This window comes from Oreochromis aureus, linkage group 10 (genome assembly GCF_013358895.1).
Source record: "Oreochromis aureus strain Israel breed Guangdong linkage group 10, ZZ_aureus, whole genome shotgun sequence".
In the NCBI taxonomy this organism is placed as follows: domain Eukaryota; kingdom Metazoa; phylum Chordata; class Actinopteri; order Cichliformes; family Cichlidae; genus Oreochromis; species Oreochromis aureus.
The window spans coordinates 10,284,141-10,305,280 of record NC_052951.1 but is presented as its reverse complement, the minus strand read 5'-3'; the positions used below and the strand labels follow the sequence as shown (position 1 = coordinate 10,305,280).

General features: G+C 40.7%; 1 protein-coding gene across 7 annotated transcripts in view; it reads right to left on the bottom strand.

Annotated features, from left to right (window-relative positions):
* Positions 1-1,561: 1,561 nt before the first annotated feature.
* LOC116329136 (neuroligin-2-like) overlaps positions 1,562-21,140 on the bottom strand; it is a 146,307-nt gene continuing 126,728 nt past the window's right edge. For 6 of the 7 annotated variants that reach the window (XM_039618583.1, XM_039618582.1, XM_039618584.1 and 3 more), the window contains 5 exons: positions 11,821-12,006; positions 9,155-9,420; positions 8,162-8,315; positions 7,484-7,850; positions 1,562-5,261 (listed from right to left, as the gene is read on the bottom strand). In XM_039618583.1, the coding sequence (XP_039474517.1) occupies positions 4,331-5,261; positions 7,484-7,850; positions 8,162-8,315; positions 9,155-9,420; positions 11,821-12,006 (1,904 nt within the window). In that variant the 3' untranslated portion in view covers positions 1,562-4,330. The remainder of the gene's footprint in view (positions 5,262-7,483; positions 7,851-8,161; positions 8,316-9,154; positions 9,421-11,820; positions 12,007-21,140) is intronic. The other variant, XM_039618586.1, reaches the window with a different exon arrangement.

Genomic DNA, 21,140 nt, shown 5'->3' with positions numbered 1-21,140 from the left:
AAACACAATTGCTCATGGTCTACTAATTTGTAAATCATAAACTGGAAGCCAATGAGAATGCAGATTTACAGTTACACCTGCCTGTCCTTGCCACATCCAATTATTTTTATAACAGTGGAAACAATAGCAGAAATGCTTCTCTCCAGGCTTCAAAATGGACTTCGGAAACTTCACATCAGTAACTACCATCTTTTATACACTAAGGCTAAAATGACGCCATCTTTTGTCTTTCTGTAAATTAAAATTTTCCTGCTAACGCCATACTTAAATACTAGGAAGCCAAGTTGTGTTCACATGCTGCAGAATTCCTCTGCCACCTACTGGCCAAACCACAAACACCGTTTTAGCAGTACAAACCCAGCCATGTCATAAAAGTGATGGCACAGCATTTGTTTAAGAATGTCTTTTAATGTTTTCCAGTTCAGATACACAACATACAGTGTGTAATAGCCTCTATTTGAAATAGAAATATTAACTTTAATTCTTTCAACCCCTTCTGGTCATTATGCTCTCTCACAGTCTCTTGAGCCTCAAGCAGGTTTTACTGAATCAAATGAAACAGACAAACAGGTGCAAGCCTTCACTTTACCTTTCCGGCATTAAATCTTATATAAGAAGAAGAAGATATTTGGATCAGTGTAATACTTTCTCCCTTTACCTTAAGCCAACATCAAAACTGTAGTGTAAACATGTAAACTTGGTGAGTGTGCTTCCGTTATCTGTTGGCTCGTCCAAATCCCTTGTTTCCAAAAAAGAAGGAAAAAAGAAAGAAGGAAAGAAAAACACACATTTTGTTATGCTGTGGCTAACTTAAACTCACTAACAAACAGCTGGATCAATAATCCCCAAAACTCAATGTGCAGACAAGATTGCAAAAAGGTAGCAAAACAACCACCGTGGTTACTAGAGTCTGAAATTAGACTAAAAGAATACAAAGGATTTCACAACTTCCCAATTACAGGTTATACTGTATGACAATGCCCAAGACAATGTGAGACACTAACAAGTAAATTCAACAGTATCACAAAGAAAAAAAAAAAAAAATCTTTTTTTTTCTATTTTTGAGCATATTTAAAGAACTAACATGTTGTTTTTTCCAAGCCTCATTTCACAAATCTTCTCAATTTCCTCTTTTTTCGTGTGTTCTCCACAACTGTTCTTTGGCTTTTCTTTTCTTTTTTTTTAACCAATGAAGGGATTCATTTCACTCAAAAGCTGCCTTCATGATTGATGGAATAGTGTCAGGCCTGTACGTCACATTTTAGGCAAGACTATTTTTATCACAATCTATGCGAACCTGAGCCGTAGACATTCCTTTTTCATGTTCACGCTGCCCTCAACCACGCTGTGCCCACACAACCTACTGGAACCTGACCTTGAGTTCAAGGAAACAAAGGAGAATCGAACATATTTGAAAACCATGTAAGTCACCGAAACTTGCACCTGCTGTCACAAAGAAAAGATCCGGCCAGTCAGTCAAACCAAACGACAAACATAATATTTACAAATTCCAGTTTTGTTCGCTTACACTTAAAAAAAATGTACAGTTTGTTTTTATGTGTTGTTGGGTTCTTTTTTTTCCTTTTTTTTTTTTTTTTTTTTGGTTCTTTTGTTGTTGTTGTTGTTGTTCTTTTGTCCTCGCAGCTTGCTCCAGTCCAGCGTGAGGGATGGCAGTCTGGCTCCAGAGTGTGGTTATCCTAAGCAGACGGGACATCACAAGGAAGGAGGGGGACAAGAGAGGAAGAGGACGGGGGATCCCGCTCACCTTGCGATCACGGTTTATGTTGTGTGAGTAATGTCTGTTAAACTGGGTTTTCAGAATATATCCTCTGCGCACTGACGGATCGTACTGTCGCTATTTTTGTCATCGGCACCGTGTTTGTCCAGCGTTTGTCCTAATGTCACCGTTTCTGTTTAGTTTGCTTTGTTTTTTTTGTTTTGTTTTTTTCCCCCTCCTCCTCATTGTCCAGAGTGTGACCCGTGTCCGTGTTGGATTGTGCGAAAGATGTGAAACGCGCATACAAGGCTCTCTCACCTTTTTTTTTTGACCATAAATACATCTCATCCTTTCTCCTGCCTTTTGCAAAAGCCAGAAACATGGGACAACAAAAGAGCAGACGGAAAAAAGATAACTGTCGGGCAGTCCTCAAACACTTTGAAGCAGGAGGTTAATGTCCAGTCACAGACAAAAACCTTATTTAGACCCTTTGTGTAAAGTAGTCATTTCTTTTTTTCCCTAACTTTAAAAAAAAGTGCTATCTTCAGGTTGATTGAGAGACAGTGACTGTGCAAGCTCGACATTGCAAAAGATAAAGAGAAACAGCAAAAAGCAAAAAAACAAAAAAGGAAAAAAAAGGGGGGGGGGGGGGTTAAAAAGGCTTTCATCAGTCTTTCCTGTAGTTTTTGCAGCACAGCCTCGGTGTGTTAGGGAATGAAAAAAATAAAGAGGAAATATTTACTCTCTTTGTTATAATCATAGTTTTACACAATATTCATCTCTTAATACTTTAATACTTTCTGAAGTACCACAAAGTGCAGCTGATATTGAAACGGGATATTAAAAAGAAAAAAGAAAAGATTTTCAAAATAAAATGAATGGCAAATCATCAAAATGGCAAGCTAACTTCTAGAAAAAAACCCAGAAAAAAATCCAAACATGCAACAAATATCCCACACATTAAAGTTGTTAATAAAACTCCTTTAAAAAAAGAAAAAGAAAAGAAAAAGAGGATATATTGAATCTGATTTCCCTTTAAAGAAGAGACCAGCCACAGTGCAACATTGAGTGGAATAATAAAAAAAAAAAAAGTAAAAAAAAAAAAAAGTGTGTGGTTCAAAACTAAAGATGAAGGGGTTGGCACTTTTTTTTATGGTAATTCCTTTTGTAAGATACAGTCAGGGTGGACCTCTCCAGGCGGTCCACTGGACGCCAGTAAAAGAGGAACTTTATCACAGTACTTGGCACCAAGAATGCTGGTAAAAACGAGATATCAGAATATCTTTTTTTTTTTCATTCATATCCTTACAATTTATTAATAATACATCATTTACACTTGTGTTTTTGTATAAAAGACTCCAAAAGGAAAAAGAGAGTCTAGGAGTGATTGCGAGAAAGAGGAAAGGAATGGAGATGGATTATGTCGATGGTTTTAATAAAAAGAGCTACAAGGGCAGATGCAGAGCGAGAACAAGAGAAGCGGTTAAATGAGCTGAAGTGGAAACACAGACAAAAGAGATTGTGGGTATGAAGATAAATAATGTAATGGATGTGATTAGAGCGTGTGTGGCTGAAATGCAGCGACTTCTAATGGGCAGCCTGGATTCCAGGTTGCATCCCACAAAGTGAGTGGGATTCAGTAATTTCCTGTACCGCCCCACAGTTGAGGCCTCAATCTGGAAATGTTTTGAAAGCAGCAGTGGTGAGTATGCACTTTTGTTTTTGGTTGGGTTTTCTTTTTAAGCGTGAGCAACTTAATCTCCATGGGATGCTTAATGTTATTCAGTTAGCATCACAACCAAAGAAAAAAAGAAAAAACCCAAACAAACAAACCAGTAAATATATGTCTAATTAATAAAATCGCATTTTAAAATTAAAAAGTCATGATTCTCTATCCAGTGGATTCCACCCCATTTCCCTCTAGGCCCGTCAAATACATTTCACGCTAAACAATAATCCCCAAAAATCACAATGGAGGGACAGCTGTTGGGACAGAGTGCTAAACACAGGGTGCCAAATTTCACTTCCAGATTGGGCCTTTAAAGCTGCAATTTGTAAGTTTCAGGGAATCAGCGCTTCATGACAGGCAGCTTGTCGGGACATATGTTGCCTCAAACAAAGCTGCTCGCTACTGTTTTGTCTTTTTCGCTAAATGAGTGAAAATGAATATTTGCATTGGGCGTTAAACATAGTTTTTACACTGACACAACAACACATGCGCAAAACAACCGAGCTACCACAATACATGTCTGACTGATTGTTGATGAGCCTGAGAACCCTCTGCGAGAGCTACAAGCTTAAAGCTGCGTGTTTGGTGGCTCTCCAAAGCACCAGATGTTGAAAGCGCATTGACGGGGAAAAGCGGTATGCATCTAGTATGACGGTGTTTTGGCAAAGGACCTTTCTTAATCAAGTCCCCCCCACCTTGAGTTACGGTTACAGTTTAGAGGTATTTCACTGCTTCGTATCTTACAAACTGCAGCTTTAGTTGAGGGCTTAATGAGAAAAGAGAAAAGTAGAGTAAAGAAGAAGAGAAGGTGGAGTTTGGATGGAGCAGTTTGTGTGGTGCATCTCTGTAAGCCCAGAGTGGGGTAGCAGAGCTTGTGCCTGGTCCTATACACGGGTGGTGGAGTGTTGGTGTGGCAGGGCATTGTTGCTGTGGCTGGGGACGGGTGTAGTAGACGGGGCTGGGACAGGGGGATAAGTGTTGAAGGGGTGAAGGGGCTGCATGCTGCTAATGGTGCTGGGGATCATGGTAATGGTGTTAGCTGTCATCAGTGGCACATCTTCGGGCGCTCGCCGCAGGGCCAGCGTGTAGTCAGGTGGGCACACGGGAGGCCGCAGCGGTTCCAGGTCGCCGTGGACACCGCGGGACGGTAAGGGGGTCCCGTGCTCTAGCTCCACCCTCTGCTGTTTCATCTGCAGTGACATTAGCTCCTCCTCCTGACTCAGCGCTAGGTCGTTGTGCGGTGGGGCCCCTACGACTCCCATGCCAACACCCATGCCCATTGTCGTGCCGCGTTGCGGGGAGAGTCGGCGGTGGCGTCTTTGCATGAGTTCATGGCGCTTGTCCCGCTTATAGTAAAGTGCGGCAAAGGCCAGCACGTTCAAGAAAAGAAGCGAGGCGCCGACAGCTACCGTTACGCTCAGCTCGGTGGAGTAGTCCCTCGTCTCGCTGGGGAAGGGAGGATAGCGGGGCCTCTCTGAACTGTCAGGGTCAGGATCCGGTGGGTAGGTAGAGACCACAGGGTGCCGTGTTGAGCGAGTGCCAGAATGAGGGACCTTCCAGCGGCTGGTGCCTCCAGGTGGCAGACGGGTGGTGATGGAGTTAATGATTTCCTCGTGAAGGCTGTGGAGGTGCGGTACCAGCTCCAGCCAAAAAGCCACCTTGTTAGCGCGGTAGTTATCTCTGACACGGGGCTTCAGGCCAATATGCAAGTACTGCTTGTCCTTGGAGCTGAACTTGGTCCAGATGACCTCCTCAAATCGGTTAGGCTTAGTGTGGATGAACGTGGTGTCCTGAGGAACTGGTAGGTTAGGGTCTCTGTAAGACACAAGAGACAATTATTAGGCTATAAACCTAACCTTATCTTTGCTTTGATTAATTCAGTCAACCAAAACAAAGGAACTGATATGACATTTGAGGGTAAAAGAGGAAAGAATAGCAAATTACTAGGCGCTCTAAAACCTTCAAGTGCTTTACTGCAGGTGGTTTATGCTTGTTGTTGTCATCCTTGTGCTTTTGTGTTGTCATGTACCTCCTAAAGTTTATAACCTGCCATTTTAGCTGGGATGGAGGCACAAGTCAGCGAAGAACTTGGCCTCTACAGGCAGGGGCTTAGGGATTCCAAAATAGGCACACAGGCAGAAAAAGTTGGATAACATGATATTCTGCAGAAAACTTGTTTTGACTTCTTCCATTTGGAGAGGTGAAGTTGTGATTGTAGATGGTATCCTTTTGGGGCATTAATGCATAATGTTTTTGGGTGGTGGTGCCTGTGGTAACAGCAGCAGACTGGCATTTATATGGTAACCTAGTGATCGCTCTGAGCACTTTATGGTGCTGTTTTGTTTAATACTTCAAGCATTCTATCTACCTCACATTCATGGCCAGCTTAGAATCACCACAAAACCTATCTTGCATGTCTTTGGAGAGTGGGAGGAAGCTGTAGCACATACAGGACCAAGAGACTACATACTAGAACCTTTTTTGCTGTGAGCCAACAATGCTAACCACTGGGCTTCCACAGTTTGCAAGAGCAATGGTAAATGGTAAATGGACTGATTCTTATATAGCGCTTTTCTACTCTCCCGGAGTACTCAAAGCGCTGCATACAACATGCCTCATTCACCCATTCACACCCACTCATGCAAGCACTTCTAAACGCAAGTGCAAACTATAACTACATTCACACACATTCACACTCCGATGAATGCATCGGAGGGCAATTTGGGGTTAGTATCTTGCCCAAGGACACTTGACATGCAGACTGGGGAAGCCTAGGATCGAACCACCAACCTTCCGATCAGTAACTGATCTGCTCTACCACCTGAGCAGATCAGAGCATTGATTATAATGGCAGCTTTACGAAAACAGTAGTACAAGCCCCCCAAAACTACCCTCAGCACCTCACAACCCTGGTATTATGACTTCCATGATTTTTGAAAACATTTCTTTGAGATTTTAGTCCCTCTCACATTCTGACTGCATAATCAGTTTCTTGCAGTGAAGTCCCCTGAAGTCACTGCCATGTTTATAACAATGAGTCTGATTTGCCTTAGCTAACATTTGCGTGTGAAACAGTCTTACCATAATGCTGGAAATAGCAATTAAAAGATGGTAAATTGTGGCTACATGGGCTCTCTATTGATTTTTTATTGTGACAGTAACTCCTTGTCCTTCTTGTTATGTGACAACGGTACTAACCAGTGCCCTCCCCACATATAGCAAAATATGAGTCTTTTAACCAATTAAGAGCATTTGCAGCATTTCAGAGCTCAGCAAGGCAATGTGGGGCCAAGTGTTTTCCCCTCCAATGGGTGTAATTATGACATAGTGTTTCACATGGTCTGCAACAATACTCAGGCAGGATGTGGCATTCAAACCATAATTAATTCATAATTAATTCTTATGGTGTGCCAAAAAACATTCCCTGCACCACTGAACCACCAGCAGGCTGGACTGTTGACACAAGGCAGGGTCTATGGATTAATGCTGTCCTCAGCTGTCCTCAACTTCTGACCCTATCATTTAGAGAAAGCAACGATCAGTTTCCAATTTTCGGGTTTTGATGATCTTGTGCCCTCTGTTGCTTTAGATTTCTGTTCATGGCTCACAGAAATGGAAACCCAGTCTCTTCCACTGTGGGGGATTCCTCTGTGTCACTATAGGTTTTGTGACAACACCAATGGTCCTGACCATTCTCCTCGAAACTCTTTTAAGGTGAATTTCTGTGAGTTTCTAGAGATGGCTGTGTGTGAAAATTCCAGGACGGCAGCAGTTTTAGAAATGTCATGTTCTATGTTAGCGTTTACTGAAACTCTTCTATGCTGTGTGTCTTTCAGAATCTCAACACAGAGGACTGATCCATAAAGCTTTACATACAAAAATGTTTCATTTTTCAGTCATCTGTAAAATCCCCAGAAATATCACTGGGCTTGTCTTTTAAAAATCTGACTGAGTTAGTCATTGTGTTATATGTGACAAATATAATCAATACTTTATACACAATTCATAATTCACTTGAAATGAAGTGTTATACTGACCCTGACTTGGCAAAGTTGGTCCAATATGTCATCACAACAGCACTGAGCATTACGTCATTCTTGGAGAAGTTACAAGGAAACAAGTCAGTGGCCCCCACCATGGGAATCCCAAACACATAGGGGATCTCATCTCCATGGGCAGCATCTGCCCAGTCTGGTCTCGCCTCGGTCTGACAGTGGTGGTGGAAGGTATAGAAGTAGACGGGTGACTGGAACTCAGCGTGGAGTTTGGCAGTGGCGACAGCTGGGGCCACCCACTGGTGGTCTGTGAACAGAGCCAGGAGGGTCTTCCTGCGCATGTCGCTGTTGTCTCTGTCAGCCCAGTCTGTGTACATGAACTTTATGGTTTCCCTGAGGATATCTTTACCTTGGAAAAAACAGAAGTTAATGTGAGCATTTGTGCTGTGATAGAGTCTATGTTTGTCTGCGACATTATGTGGAAGCATGTAAGGCTGAAATCTTTTAGATTTTTTGGTCAAAACATGTTTTTTGCCACAGGAAGATTCCGAAACATAATTTACTGTGAATACTGTTAACCAGCCTGGCTTACAAAGGACTGTAGTCTCTATTCACAAGCAAATCTATGCCATTTTTATAAATGCTTAGTGCTGTTGAGGCCAAAAACATTTAGAAAGAAACACATCGTAATAGTCTAGAAAAATAGGAATAGGATCTGACCATCAGGGTATCCATACAGATTGTCCACAAAGTTGGAGATAGTATAGTCAAATGAGGCAGCTGATATTCCATCTTCTCCTTCACTGTCATCCACAAACTTCAGGCCCTCTCCCTGGTTGACACCCAGCAGTATGTCGTAGTTGAGGAACTCGCCCTGGTGTCACGACAAACACACACAAAGCATGACATACAAAACAGAACGGAGCAGTAATGCTTGTTAGGAATTTATTCATATAGTATAGAGGAAATAATTATTTCATCCCCTGCTGAATTTGTAGGTATGAATTTCTAATTTTATGGGATTTTCATTATAATGGAAAAAAATGAAATTGAAAAAAAACACCACATTATGTAAAAATTATAAATTGATTTGCATGTCATTGTATGAAATAAATATTTGATCCCCAAGCAAAACATAAGCTATTACTTGGTAGAGAAACCAATTACAAGAAACGTTTCGTGTAGTTGGTCACCAGGTTTGCACACATCTCAGGGAGGATTTTGGCCCACTCCTCTTTACAGAAACTCTCTAAATCCTGTAAGTTTCGTAGCTGCTGCTCTAAATTTTTGCTCCCTCCACAGACTTTCTATCGAATTTAGTCTGGAGTTTGGCAACTTGCTAGGCCACTCCTTTGTTGTTTTGGTGGTATGTTTGCATCACTGTCATGCTGGAAGACCCACCTTCAGTATTCTGGCTTTTTTTCAGATTTTTCATTGCATGGCCCCATTCACAGTGTCGTACCTTTAGTAGAAAAACAGCCCCAAAGCAAAGAAACTGATTTTGTGGACAGATCTGCTTCATACACATACGGATTTAAGATTAGGAGTATTTGTAATTGATATACTGATTGACTGTAATCTGTGTGTCACATGGGCACACAGTCAAACTGTGGGAGCCAGAATTCTGTCTGGCGCAGGGGATCAAATACTTTTTGATATTCTGTCTCTCACAGTGTCACACAGTGTACGGTAATTGAAGAATTCAAAGCCGACCTGCTGCATGAGGATCTCAGGGTCATCAGGTACCACGTCCCCATCTACCACAGGACCAAAGGCGATGTGGTATCGGGCAGGCTGGATGTCTTGGTCCACCAGCTCCCTGAAATTCTTCCTACGCAGACAGTCCACCAACTCTGCATTGTCCCCTGTGGTGCAGCCAACCTTCTTGGCCAGGATCTTGGTGTAAATCTGCGGTCTGTAGTTCACCGACCAACTGGAGATGGCTGAGCCACTCTGAGCGATGGCCCTCTGGAACAGCCCTATACAAAAACACAGTCATATACACCAGATGTATTAAAACATACAAACACTTATTCTCCATCAGCTTAGCTGTTTTTTTCCCCCCTCTGACACACTTTTGCTAGCAGCTGATGGTGCCTTCAAGGCCTTACAGTGTAGGCACGTTAAATAATGCATATGTTAGAGGAGGAGCAATTGTAGAGTATTACAGGGGCAAGATGAAGTAGATATCCTGCTGCTTTTCTTAGCTGGAGAAAATCTTTATGAACACCAGAGTAAAAAACATGAAGTGTTTCATTTACATGCAACAAGAGACAGCAGCAAGAAAAATGGCGGCAAATCTGCACACGGCTTGTTGGATAAAGCGAGAAGGGCAGAAAGAGAAAGAAAACTGCTCGCACTGTTGCACCGCTGCACTGTTATGTAAAGTGGCTTGCTGTCCCTCTGTTTTATCTGCAGATTCTGTCATTAATAATTAAGCCCCCCCATATTCTGCATGTGCCCCGCCCCCGCTCCTCTCCCTGTGAAATCAATTAAGAAGCCTCTCAGCTGCAACTCCAGCGCCTCATCTCATCTCTCCTCGGCATACACACACACATACAGACACACACACTGTACCTTTAAAAACTGTTCAGCCTCCAACTTTTTCTTGACTTTGTGTTGCTTCAGCCTGCTTTCAAAATGGAGTTGGGCTAATGTATGCAAAACAACCAGTTGTGTTTTTCTGATATTGCACCCACTATTAAACCTGCCATAACACTGACCAATAAGAGTCACGTTCTACAGAAGAAATTCTCAGCAATGCACAAACCACACAAAGGAAAGTGTGATCAGTGTTGATGTAATATATGTGTTTTCAGTGCAAAACTATATAAACTCTGTGAGCCTCAGTGTTCAACCAGGAAACCTGGACTATCAAAGTATCCATGCAATATGAGCTGGTATTATAGGAACCTTAACAACTTAGCAAATGACCTCCTGACTTTTTTCCTGACTCAATCCCTTGCATCAACCGAGACTCTGCTTCCTACAGTACATGCAATATTTTTATTTGTTTAATCCGTCCAAGATTAGTCTCTCTGTGTGAAGGTTAACAGTTTAGTAATAACATAATCTGAATTCTTGGTAAGGAATGAAACGCTATTTGGCTTCTCAGCTCCACAGACCAAAAGCATAGAGAGTATTAATGACAGAACATCTGGCGAGAATTTAAAGATCCGCCATTCAAGAACTAAATGGTCCTTTTCTACTGATGAGGTGCAGATGCTAGTGTCTAATCCAGAACCTGTTATGTGGATGGTTACAGGTCCTACGGAATGATGAATCCAAATTTCAAGTTCCAGGCTCAAATCATTTTCATGGTTTGGGGCTGCATCTAGACACTTGTGTTGGGGGGCTTGTCAAAACTGATAGAATCAGATTTTGATCCACCATCCTTCAGAAAGTGTGTACTGCATGGTACTGGCTTTAATTTTCAATATGAAAATGATCCCGAACAACTAACCCTGGATAGAAAAACACCACGTGGAACACTATCAGTCATGGATTGGCCTCCCCAGATCCTGGACCTCAACATTATTAAAGCAGTGTTGGACGATCTTGACAGAGAATGGGGGGGAAAAGGCAGCCAAGAGCCAAAGAAGAGCTTTAAATGTCCTTCAAGAAGCCTGGAGAACTATTCCTGAAGATGACTTAAAGAAATTACAGCAACATATAAAAAAAAAATGTTGGATGTCTTAAGCCTTATATAACATTAAAATTGCATTAAATAATAAAGTACACATTTATTACACAAAGCTTGCACACAGGTGCATCTTATGCCATGCTTATGACCATGCTTCCTAGCAAACACCTATCAATGGGCTATGTTTGGGCTAGTTTATGCACCTATAACACATAGGAAAAGTTTAGATTCACAACACTATATGTGACTCTGTAATTTAACATTTAAAAGCCCAATTTGACAGAAAAGTTATAAGAAGACACACTCATTCATCTCAGTGCTTTTTCAGTGACTGTAGTTTCATGTGGAATGATGTTATTTGGAATTACTAAAGGGTTTTTGTCCCAAGGGGAGTAATAGTTTTAGAGCAAAAACCTACTGTCTAAAACCATCTGTCAACTCCAGAACTGTCTGGATTCACAACCTCGTTTTCTTTCAAATTACTTGATCTTTGGAGTTTTGTCCTGCTTATTGAAATAATACCATAATGTCCCAAACTGTAAGTGACTCATCTCTGAATCCCTTTCCTTGTGGGAATAATACTGCAGTGCATTTTTATCTGCTTTAGGCTTTTCACTGAAAAGCACCAACATGCTCTGTAAAGAAATACATTACCCACACACTGTCCTGAAATATTAATCCCCTTTAAGTGGAGTATGTGACTACTAATCGGTCAAGGACAGGGAAAGAACCTTACCCTCGGAGTGGTGGGAGAGGATGAGAAGGTTCACACAGGCGGCACCAGCTCCAGAGCCAAAGATTGTGATTCTCTCTGGGTCTCCTCCAAAGTGGCCGATGTTTTCATTGAGCCAACGCAAGGCCTGGATCTGGTCCAACAAGCCATAGTTCCCCTTAGCAGACTGATCCCCGGTGCACAGAAACCCTGCAGTGCAAATTAGAACAAATACAGACAGGATAAGAATGAAAAAACATAGATTTTCCCAAATGAAGGATCAGGGCCCGATTTAAAGAGACGGGATATGTGTATATGTTTTTTCCGTGTCCCACACAAACAGAACACGGCATCCTGTCATTGTCAGGAACTTCTAAGCCTCCAACTCACTTCAAGTCTGTGGAGATTTCACACAGAAAGCTTGCCAAATTACTCATTTTTAATACCCACGCTGAAAATACAACACAGTTAAGAGAACTTGTCAGCAGAGAGAGGAGGAGAGCAACAGAAGGCATGTTTCACCTACTTCCAGGACACACATTTACACAGTTGGTGCACACCCACAACAAGATAAAATAAACTGAACAAAATGCCACACACACACACACACACACACACACACACACACACACACACACACACACACACACACACACACACACACACACACACACACACACACACACACAGCTCTGTTCTTATGAGAGTGAATTAAAGTACTTTACATGTGTTTCAAGCAGCTTCACTCCGTAACAAATGTAGCATTTCAATTTTTCCACTGTTTGGATGACTTCAATACCCGTGAAACAACTAAAAATGATTTCAGTTAACTGCACACTTCTCAGAGCTGTGGCTGTAGAGGTGGAAGATGTACTGAAAAAGAAAATCGTGTTCAAGCATGTTCACCCGACTTTGATTTGGCCAGCTCTGCTTAGCAGTATTTACTCAGGCGCTTCCTGTGAATAAATACAATTTCCCATTGTTGCCTATAACTAATACCGGGAGCCAAGCTTTATGGAGAGAGAGTTTTATTAAGGCTTAGATCTAAGGGTCACATAAGGCATAAGACTGTTTTGATCTCAATTATGTAAAGTGGGGCTAATTTGGAGTGAATTCTAGGGAAAAAAAGGACAAAAAATGGCTGACTGTGCAAGTCGGTAACCTGCGGCAAACAAAGATGCTCAGCTATCTCGTCATGCTAATGTGGTCGCTCTCTGTTCTGACTGTTTTCTCCACAACACTGTTAGCAAACAGTAAATTACCCTGTAGGATAATGTAGTTATTTGGTGCCACTGGTCACTCTGTGTCAGTGACTGTTATCACTGAAACATGGATCTCAGTTCAGGCTGAGTCTGGAAGCCAGCTTGCTAACTTATTAGTGTTAAAAAGAAATCCTGTTAGTGCAATGTTATAACTTTTTTAATAACACTTAAAAGCCACTTGGCTAAGACTTCACGATGCATGCAGACTGCACTGTTGTGATACCTACTGTATTATATACTCAGTGTGAATACACTGACCTATCCACACTGAGCCTGGTATGGCGTCACCACCTGCCCATATGCACTGTGTTAACTTAGAGTCTGTAAACAAAGCCAATGACAGCTTAATGGGCTGAACATGGTTCCCTGTTGGCAGTGCCTTAGTAGACCGTAGGGAGCTATGGACAGCCCGTCTACCTGCAGTGAGCATCTGCTGCCATATGGACACAGTGTCCAAAGTTTGTGGTAAAACCAGCCTGTGGGCTACTCTTACTTGTTCTGTTCAAACATGTCAGGAGAAGAGCAAAGTCATAACATATGAAGAGCTGAAGTGAAACTGAGTGTTAAAAACAATGAAAAGTGTCCACTGCAGCCATCGTCTGTGCTCTGCTGTTTAACTTTTGATGTTTTGCTTTAAGCTTGTCCGATAACTGGTGAACTCCCTTCCCTGCTTCAGTCCACTTGTCAACCACTCAGGATCTCGTCTACGTATAGCTGATCTATGAGGTGTTGAGCTTTTGGAGGCTTACACGAGACCATGTTTGCAAAGGCTGAAAACCCCTCACTCTGAAGGCAAGCACCTACGCAAGCAGACGTAACAGCAGTAATATAAAACAAGAATAAGATAATTGTTCCACTGCTTGACCTGAGTCCTACCACAGGAGAATGCCACCATCACTACAAAATCACAATATGATGCATAAAGATGTGTGAGATGCTTTGCATTGATGGTTTATATCTGAATGTGGGACATTTACTGGGCAAAATATGAAGTGGATCAGAGTGCGTACATTTTGAAGTGAATTGTAATACATCAAATATATCAAGGGAATACTGTTATTTTATTCTAATATACATTATGCCTCTTTTGCAGATATAATTTTTGGCATTTCAGCACATACACCTTTTTTAAATGAGATCCCTGGACCACTGAGATGTATCTCTTGCAGAGGTGTTCTGAACCCTGTGCTGCCTTTCTAACATAAGACAAGGTAAAACCAGCCAATAAGATGTAATGTTTAACCGGTAACAAGTTTTACAATACTTGCACTGTGGCAAATGTGTTGGCTTTGATATATTAGAATGATAATAACCCATTTTTAAGCCAGGACTGTTCATTCAAGAATTAAAACATCAGTCTTTGAAAACCAGGCCTGCGACATCAAAGCAAAGCCCTGCCTGGCTAAACTAATCAAAAGGAGCAGGTTGATCATCTGGAGGCGGGATCTTTAGTGTCCACCACTTTAATATCAATTGTCAAGGAAAGAACTCAGAGGGACTTGCTGGACTCGGTGCATGAATGGGGCAGTAAAGCTCTCATGGCTCTAGGCTTTTACGATTTCCAATTGCAAGGCTCAAATTGTCAAAACTTGCAACTTAAAATGTGAACATGAAGACTGAGGAGGCTTTAAAAAAGACTTTTAGAGTTATCTTTCTAATTTGGCAACATAACCCTCTAATATGTCAGACGTTCTCTGTCATTAAGAATGTATGTACCTCTGTTAGGTCATAGCCAGCTCAACACAGCCTTTTCTACAACAAAGTGTATCCCTTCCAGATTCACTATTCAAATAGTTATTATAACAGTTATAACAATAATAATAGAGCTTTAAGGTATGGGGCCAAGGGCAGTTGGGGCACAAGCACTTGGGAAGGCCTGGGTAAAGGGACAAAAGTATCAGAGGTCAGGAAGAGGTCAAGGAAAAGCTTTCAAAAGCTCCAGGGTGCTTTGTTCTAGTTGGACCAGGGGTTCGAAACATAAGGCCCAGGGGCCAAAATCCACCCAGCAAAGACTCCAATCCAGCTCCCTGGACTGGATTTCTTTCACTAAACAGAGCAGCATTTCTCTTCATTTCTGTAGAAAAACTGTAAAAATTCACTTATTTTTCTTATATTAGGATATCTAAAGATTAAAGTTCTTTCCACTGACAGAAAGGGCGGCTTTACTGGTCTGGCCTGCTTAAGATTAAAGTGGGCTCTATGTTGCCCACAATGTAAAATGAGTTTGTCATCCCTAAATTTGACTGAGAGAAAAATGAAGGCTAGCATAATACTAAAGGGTAGTCTAAATGAACTAAAACGTGTTCCCAGAGTTTTTGGGTCACTTGGCTTCATCCAAACGAAAGTATGACATTTGATTTACGTTTTAAAATGGTATGACTTTGCTTACACATACAGCTAGTCATTGAATGTGCCTATCTTAAGTATTCACACATCCACAGGAAATCTTTAAGGAAAATGGAGCTCTCTGCTTATATCTGACAATAATTTGTGACTTCACCTGCTGGATTATACGAAAGCAGCCATCAGACCTAAATAACCCCATCCGCTGGTTGGCTTTCCAGATTGGCGCTTGATTTACACTCTGAGACAGTCCATATATAGTTCAATAAAGATGACTAGTTTTTGATCACATGCTACTTTACATAATGCAGCCAAGTCTCAAATGGGTTTCTGAGCAACGTCATCAAAATGTACCAGGAGGCTGAACACAAATCAAGATGACTGGGAACTTCTGGGCCACATGTAAAACCCTTTTTAGCTGTTTTAAACTGCACAAAGTGACCAGAGCAAACTACTGGCCACAATCCTGGACTTTGCACTAAAATTAGAGGAATATATGCACCTTTCAAATTAAGACAATGAACCTTGTTGCTATGTTTTTTTCTTTCAGGGGAACAGTACAAACATCGTTCTCTGTGATCAGTATTTCAGTAAGCAGTCTGATGTGCAATGTCACTCCAGTCATCTTTAATAGAAGACAACAGTCTATCTGGCCTATTTTTGAGAAAAAAATGTTTGTTTTTAACACAGATGTTAAAAACAACTAATGGTACAAATATGTAACCAGAATCTGGGCATCTGCGCACCGTAACTTGTGCAGAAAAAGCTGTTATTACATATTGTTGCTTATTGGCTTTTGCTCTGATTTAGGACAGAGCTCCAGATTTATTACTAATTCCAGGACAAACATTGTTTGGTCTGTAATGCGATGCTCCCAGCATCAAGTTTCAAATTATCTTGCCAAAAACCGACAGACGACTGTCAAAGGTGAAGTGTAGTAAACCGTGAATTGCCTTGGATAAGCCACTGGTGACTGTCACACCCAAAATAACAATTATTTTTCTGGTTTCCAGCAACTGAACACTGAAAATAACCATTTTTGGTTTCATGACATTGCATTGGCATGTTTTCCACCTCCCTGCTGCACATGGATCCTAGATTGTTTGTACAGTATGTCACCTAAACGAGCATAGTGGCTGAATAAATGTTTACTGTCGCAGGGCATGCACAGCATAACCTTGTGTATGCAACTATATACAAGGTCACAGCCTCAGTGTGTCTACATAAACTGTGTTATAATACTTTCTCCTGAAGCAGTATTGGTAGTGAACTAAATTCCCGTTCTAGATGTTTTCTCGTGCGGACAAAAGAAACACACCGTATAAGAAACTGAATTAAAGGGCAGTTTGTAAAAAAAAAAAGTGGTACAGCTGTATAGCTCAGTACAAAGGGACAGATGGTAGGAACAGACAAAGCACATTTTCAAGTGTGTTAAATAGCAAATTACGTTTTTTTGTTGATGATTATTAATGAAAGTGATGGCGATGCTGATGAAGGTAACAGCAGCCATGATGACGGTGGTGATGATAACCTGCCAAATTGACCTTTCTACTGCAGTCAGTGTGACACAACACAACTTTCATTCCACACTCTTCACTGTACTTACACTACAGTCAACAAGCACTTGAAGCCTGGAGTGTTGTGTTGGGTTAACCCGGCTTAATTGTGATTCACATTACAGAGTGCACAGTTATTTTGCTGACTTTTGGTGTTTTTCTTTCAATGTGACTTTTTGCCTTGGGCAAAAAGTGTAAATTCCAGCCATGATGACAGCTGATGTGTCACTTTATCGTAGCTTAAAAAAAGTAAAAATCTACGTTAACTTAAAGTCAACATTTGACTTGTAATGAGCATTAATTAAAAAGTTTTTTCATTCATTTTTAGTTTTGAATTTAATCCTCAAATGCTTTGACAGGATATCTCACATTCAAAGAAAACACGTAGAAGCCACTGCAATCAGCAAAGTAAGCAAAGAATATGCAACCTCAAAGAGTGACCTCGTCTTGAGCAGGCAATAATGTTTGTTATGAAATGACTGTAATGTGACAACGATTTTCAAAAGAAAAAAAGTATGATTAAACTGTAATCTAGAGATAATTGGATTACCAAATTTATAAGAAACCACAGCTGCTGCCTGTCTCTATAGTGCAGTGTTTAGTGTTGGATGGATTATTAAAAAACAGAAATCATGTCTCAGTGCTGTAGCAGAAGTATTACTTTGAAAGGATTAACCCCACTAATCAAGATATAGTTCACATGTTACTATGTAATTGTATTATCCTTGCATCATCCCAGCAATTGACTGGTTCTTAGCCTGATGTGGCTCTGACCTGATAACATATTACCACTGACCTGTGCCGCTTATCAAAACCATGGGCATGTGGAAGTGTCTGCTGCCCAGCCAAGTGCTGAGCTGCCTGCCACAGTTGCCTGGCAACTGTCTAGGACTTCAGGCAAAATGATATGGACAGGCACTCACGAAGGCACTCGGATACCCACATTCAAGCACTTCCATATTCAAGTACGCAAACAGCAGCATGCAAATGCACGTGAACTCCAAAGTCAGTGCATGCACGTGCAGGCAACTTCACAGTATGCGCTAGCATGCTAGCTCTAGTACCGCTCTCTTTGAAAGGCCAACATGAAGGGAGGGGATTCGGTTTATCTTCCACCATTGAAGATAAGTCAAACAAGTTCCCTCCTCTCCTTTCTTTCTCTTTCAGTAAGTTTTCTTTCTGATCCACCACCCACACCCCTCCCATCTGCTGAGTTGGGTTTCCTACTGACTTTAGCGCTGAGAACAGCAGTTTATGAGGCTGAACTCATGCATATTCAACACTTGCTTTAGGTAGCGGCCAAGGAACTGTGAGGAGAGTCATCAACCTCTAAAGATACAGGCTGAAGACAATGAAGTGAATGGATGAAAGAGAAACAGAGGAGGAGTGAGAAAACCATGGAGGGAAATTTAAAAACAAACTGTATGATAATAACTGGAGCTTCTGCTGACGTTCAATACCTCTGGGATTGTTACCAAAAGTTCTTTCCATAATGCACCTACTCTTTCTCTAATGTATGCCAATGAGGAGAGTCATTAGAAAAGCTATTATTCCCAATAGATATCATATTGCGTCTACAACAGGATGAAATATTTGGATTAGCTGGAGTTTTATTCATTTTGGGACAAGATACAAAAAAAGAAGACCAACACAAAGAAATTGTTATTGGTATGTTGTGTCTTCACCCTAATTCTCTCTTAATGAACTGCACCATTCAGAATATCCTCTGTTGTCACCCATATTTGTAAAAGCCATTAACACATTTTAGGCCTTAAACTATGCTCAGCCATGTTATTGCTTTACAGAGACAGGAACATCTGCAGAGTAATTTATAGGACTGAAAGGAATAACTGTAGTAGGTCACTGAACATATTTCTGTGAACAGAGAAGAAAGAACAATAGGAGAGGGAGGGGGATGGAGTTGAGGGTGAAGGATTAAAAAAGGGGGAAAAAAAGAAAGAAAGACATGAAACAGGTATTAAACCAAATATTGCCCAAAGCTACTGTCAGATCTTAACTGACAGACAGTAGAGGGGAATATAGTGAAGGACGAATTATATAATTTCACTGTGACGTCACACAGGAGATGATCAGAGATGTCTACATTCAGAGGAAGGATGTTGATTTTTTTTATACACACAGGAAAGGTGATTGAAAAGAGGAAACAAAGCATTCTTGTCTCTGTATATGTGAGTCACGAAATTAATCAAGCACAGGTAGAGGCATTATTACACAAAAAAAGGAGCGGGGGAAAAAAAACCTTAGCAGATGGTGAATGTCTCTTGCACACTGAAGACTCTGTTTAGATGAGCGGAATAGAGTGGATTGGATCACTCAATACTGTGCACCGGAGTCGGGGATTATCTGCTATGTGTGTATGTAACAGTAGATTAATATGACAGGAGAAAATCACAATAGAAAATTCTTTAACTCAGAGAGATGCTAGTTCACCTCTTGCACATTCTTGCTGGATTATCTTGTTTTTCTTTTTTTTTGGTTACACAAATCTGTTAAGTCTCCTTGTCGGCACCAAGGGTTTGATTTGAAGACTAGCTGGCAGGTCTGTTTCAATTATGCATCATTCTGTATGTCAAGTATACCCAGAAATGAAATTATAACGCAATTGGGCTCCACTCCCACTGAACTAATGTTATTTCAGTACACCGCCCATAGGCCTCTGATGTCATTGTATTTATTACCTTACTTATCTCGTTCAATTTTTTTCCTCACAACTGTCCACTCAAATGGCACCGTGCCGTGCAATAACACCAGGCTGCCATGCAAATTTGAAAAGCAGCGGTTCAAACATCACGCTGACTCCCAAGACTTTTCAAAGCTTTTCAAAGTTCTGTTTCAGAAACGCCTGATTGCTCATGAAATCTGCAGCCTGCCGGAATAAAAAATCAAGTCAAATTAAATGAATTAAGAGTCTCGAAACAGAGCCTCGTCTGCAGAGGGGACGCAATTTTAATCACAGGGCTAATATTGCAGACATGAAGCTATTTTAATTAATGATATAGAGTCATTAATCATACTTGTTACATGTATCCACTCAGCCTCTTAATATGGCAGTTCAGGTGCCCAAGTGATTGGCAAACATTTATGTAATTTTACATTTACTTATGCGTAATGGTATTTAAATGTGGATATTTCACTTTAATCACTGCCTCCACTATTAGTTAACAGTCAGATTAAGGCTTTAGCACTGAGTAGATGACGCAAATGAATGCTAACACCAATTATGGCACAAAACGGGGACAGATTCATCAAGCTGAATGAAAAATCTTGCCATCAACTGAGATCTATCTGTCATGTAAAGGGGTATTTAAATTATTTAAATAAATTAACCTTTTTTACATTTTGCCAGTATTAAAAGTATGCCAATTAGCTTTACAGTTAATTCTATCCTGAAATCACAAGTTAATACTGATAATAGACACTGGAGCAAAGTTTTATCTGGAATGTGTAAATCACCCTGAAAAGAAAAAAATGTGTGAATAATATCTTTCACTGCCAGAAAATGTTCCTCCATTCTTACTTGTTGAATTCCTCCAAGGGAGGAGAGACGCACAGTCTTAAAATCTCAGATTTAAATTCAGAAAAACTGTGAGAAAGACACAGCTTGAATATCTCTGATGTTATATCAAAAACATCTACGGGATACAAACAGAGGAATAGATTTCTGCTGCATACACTGGAAAGTGGAGCACAACAGTGACTGCCCACTTTTTTAAGCGCTCCAGTTCTGTAAGTGAATTTATTCCTCGTTTAAAAAAAAACATGTATAAATGTCTTGAACCAAGCCAATCAGCTACCAAGAGAATTATAACCATAATAAGATTTGATTTGATTGTAAAATAAAATGTAAAAAAAAAAAAGGAAAACAAGAAAAGGGCAAAGACACATCATTACTGTGTGATTGTAATACGTGTGAAAGAAATACCCATCCCAAAATGCACTGCAGATGCTTTGAAATCCCACATTACACAGAAAACCACATTTGAGCTTCTGGAATTTAATCGTTTCTCATTATTGTACTCCTGTAAAATAATATGCTTGAATATATTTGGTAATATGTGTAGGGTACACTGCTCTTGTGGCTTCTAAAGTTTGTAGCTGGCTTCTGGGTAGATTAGTTCTGTAAAAACAAAAAACAAAAAACAAAAACAAGCTTGATATCATA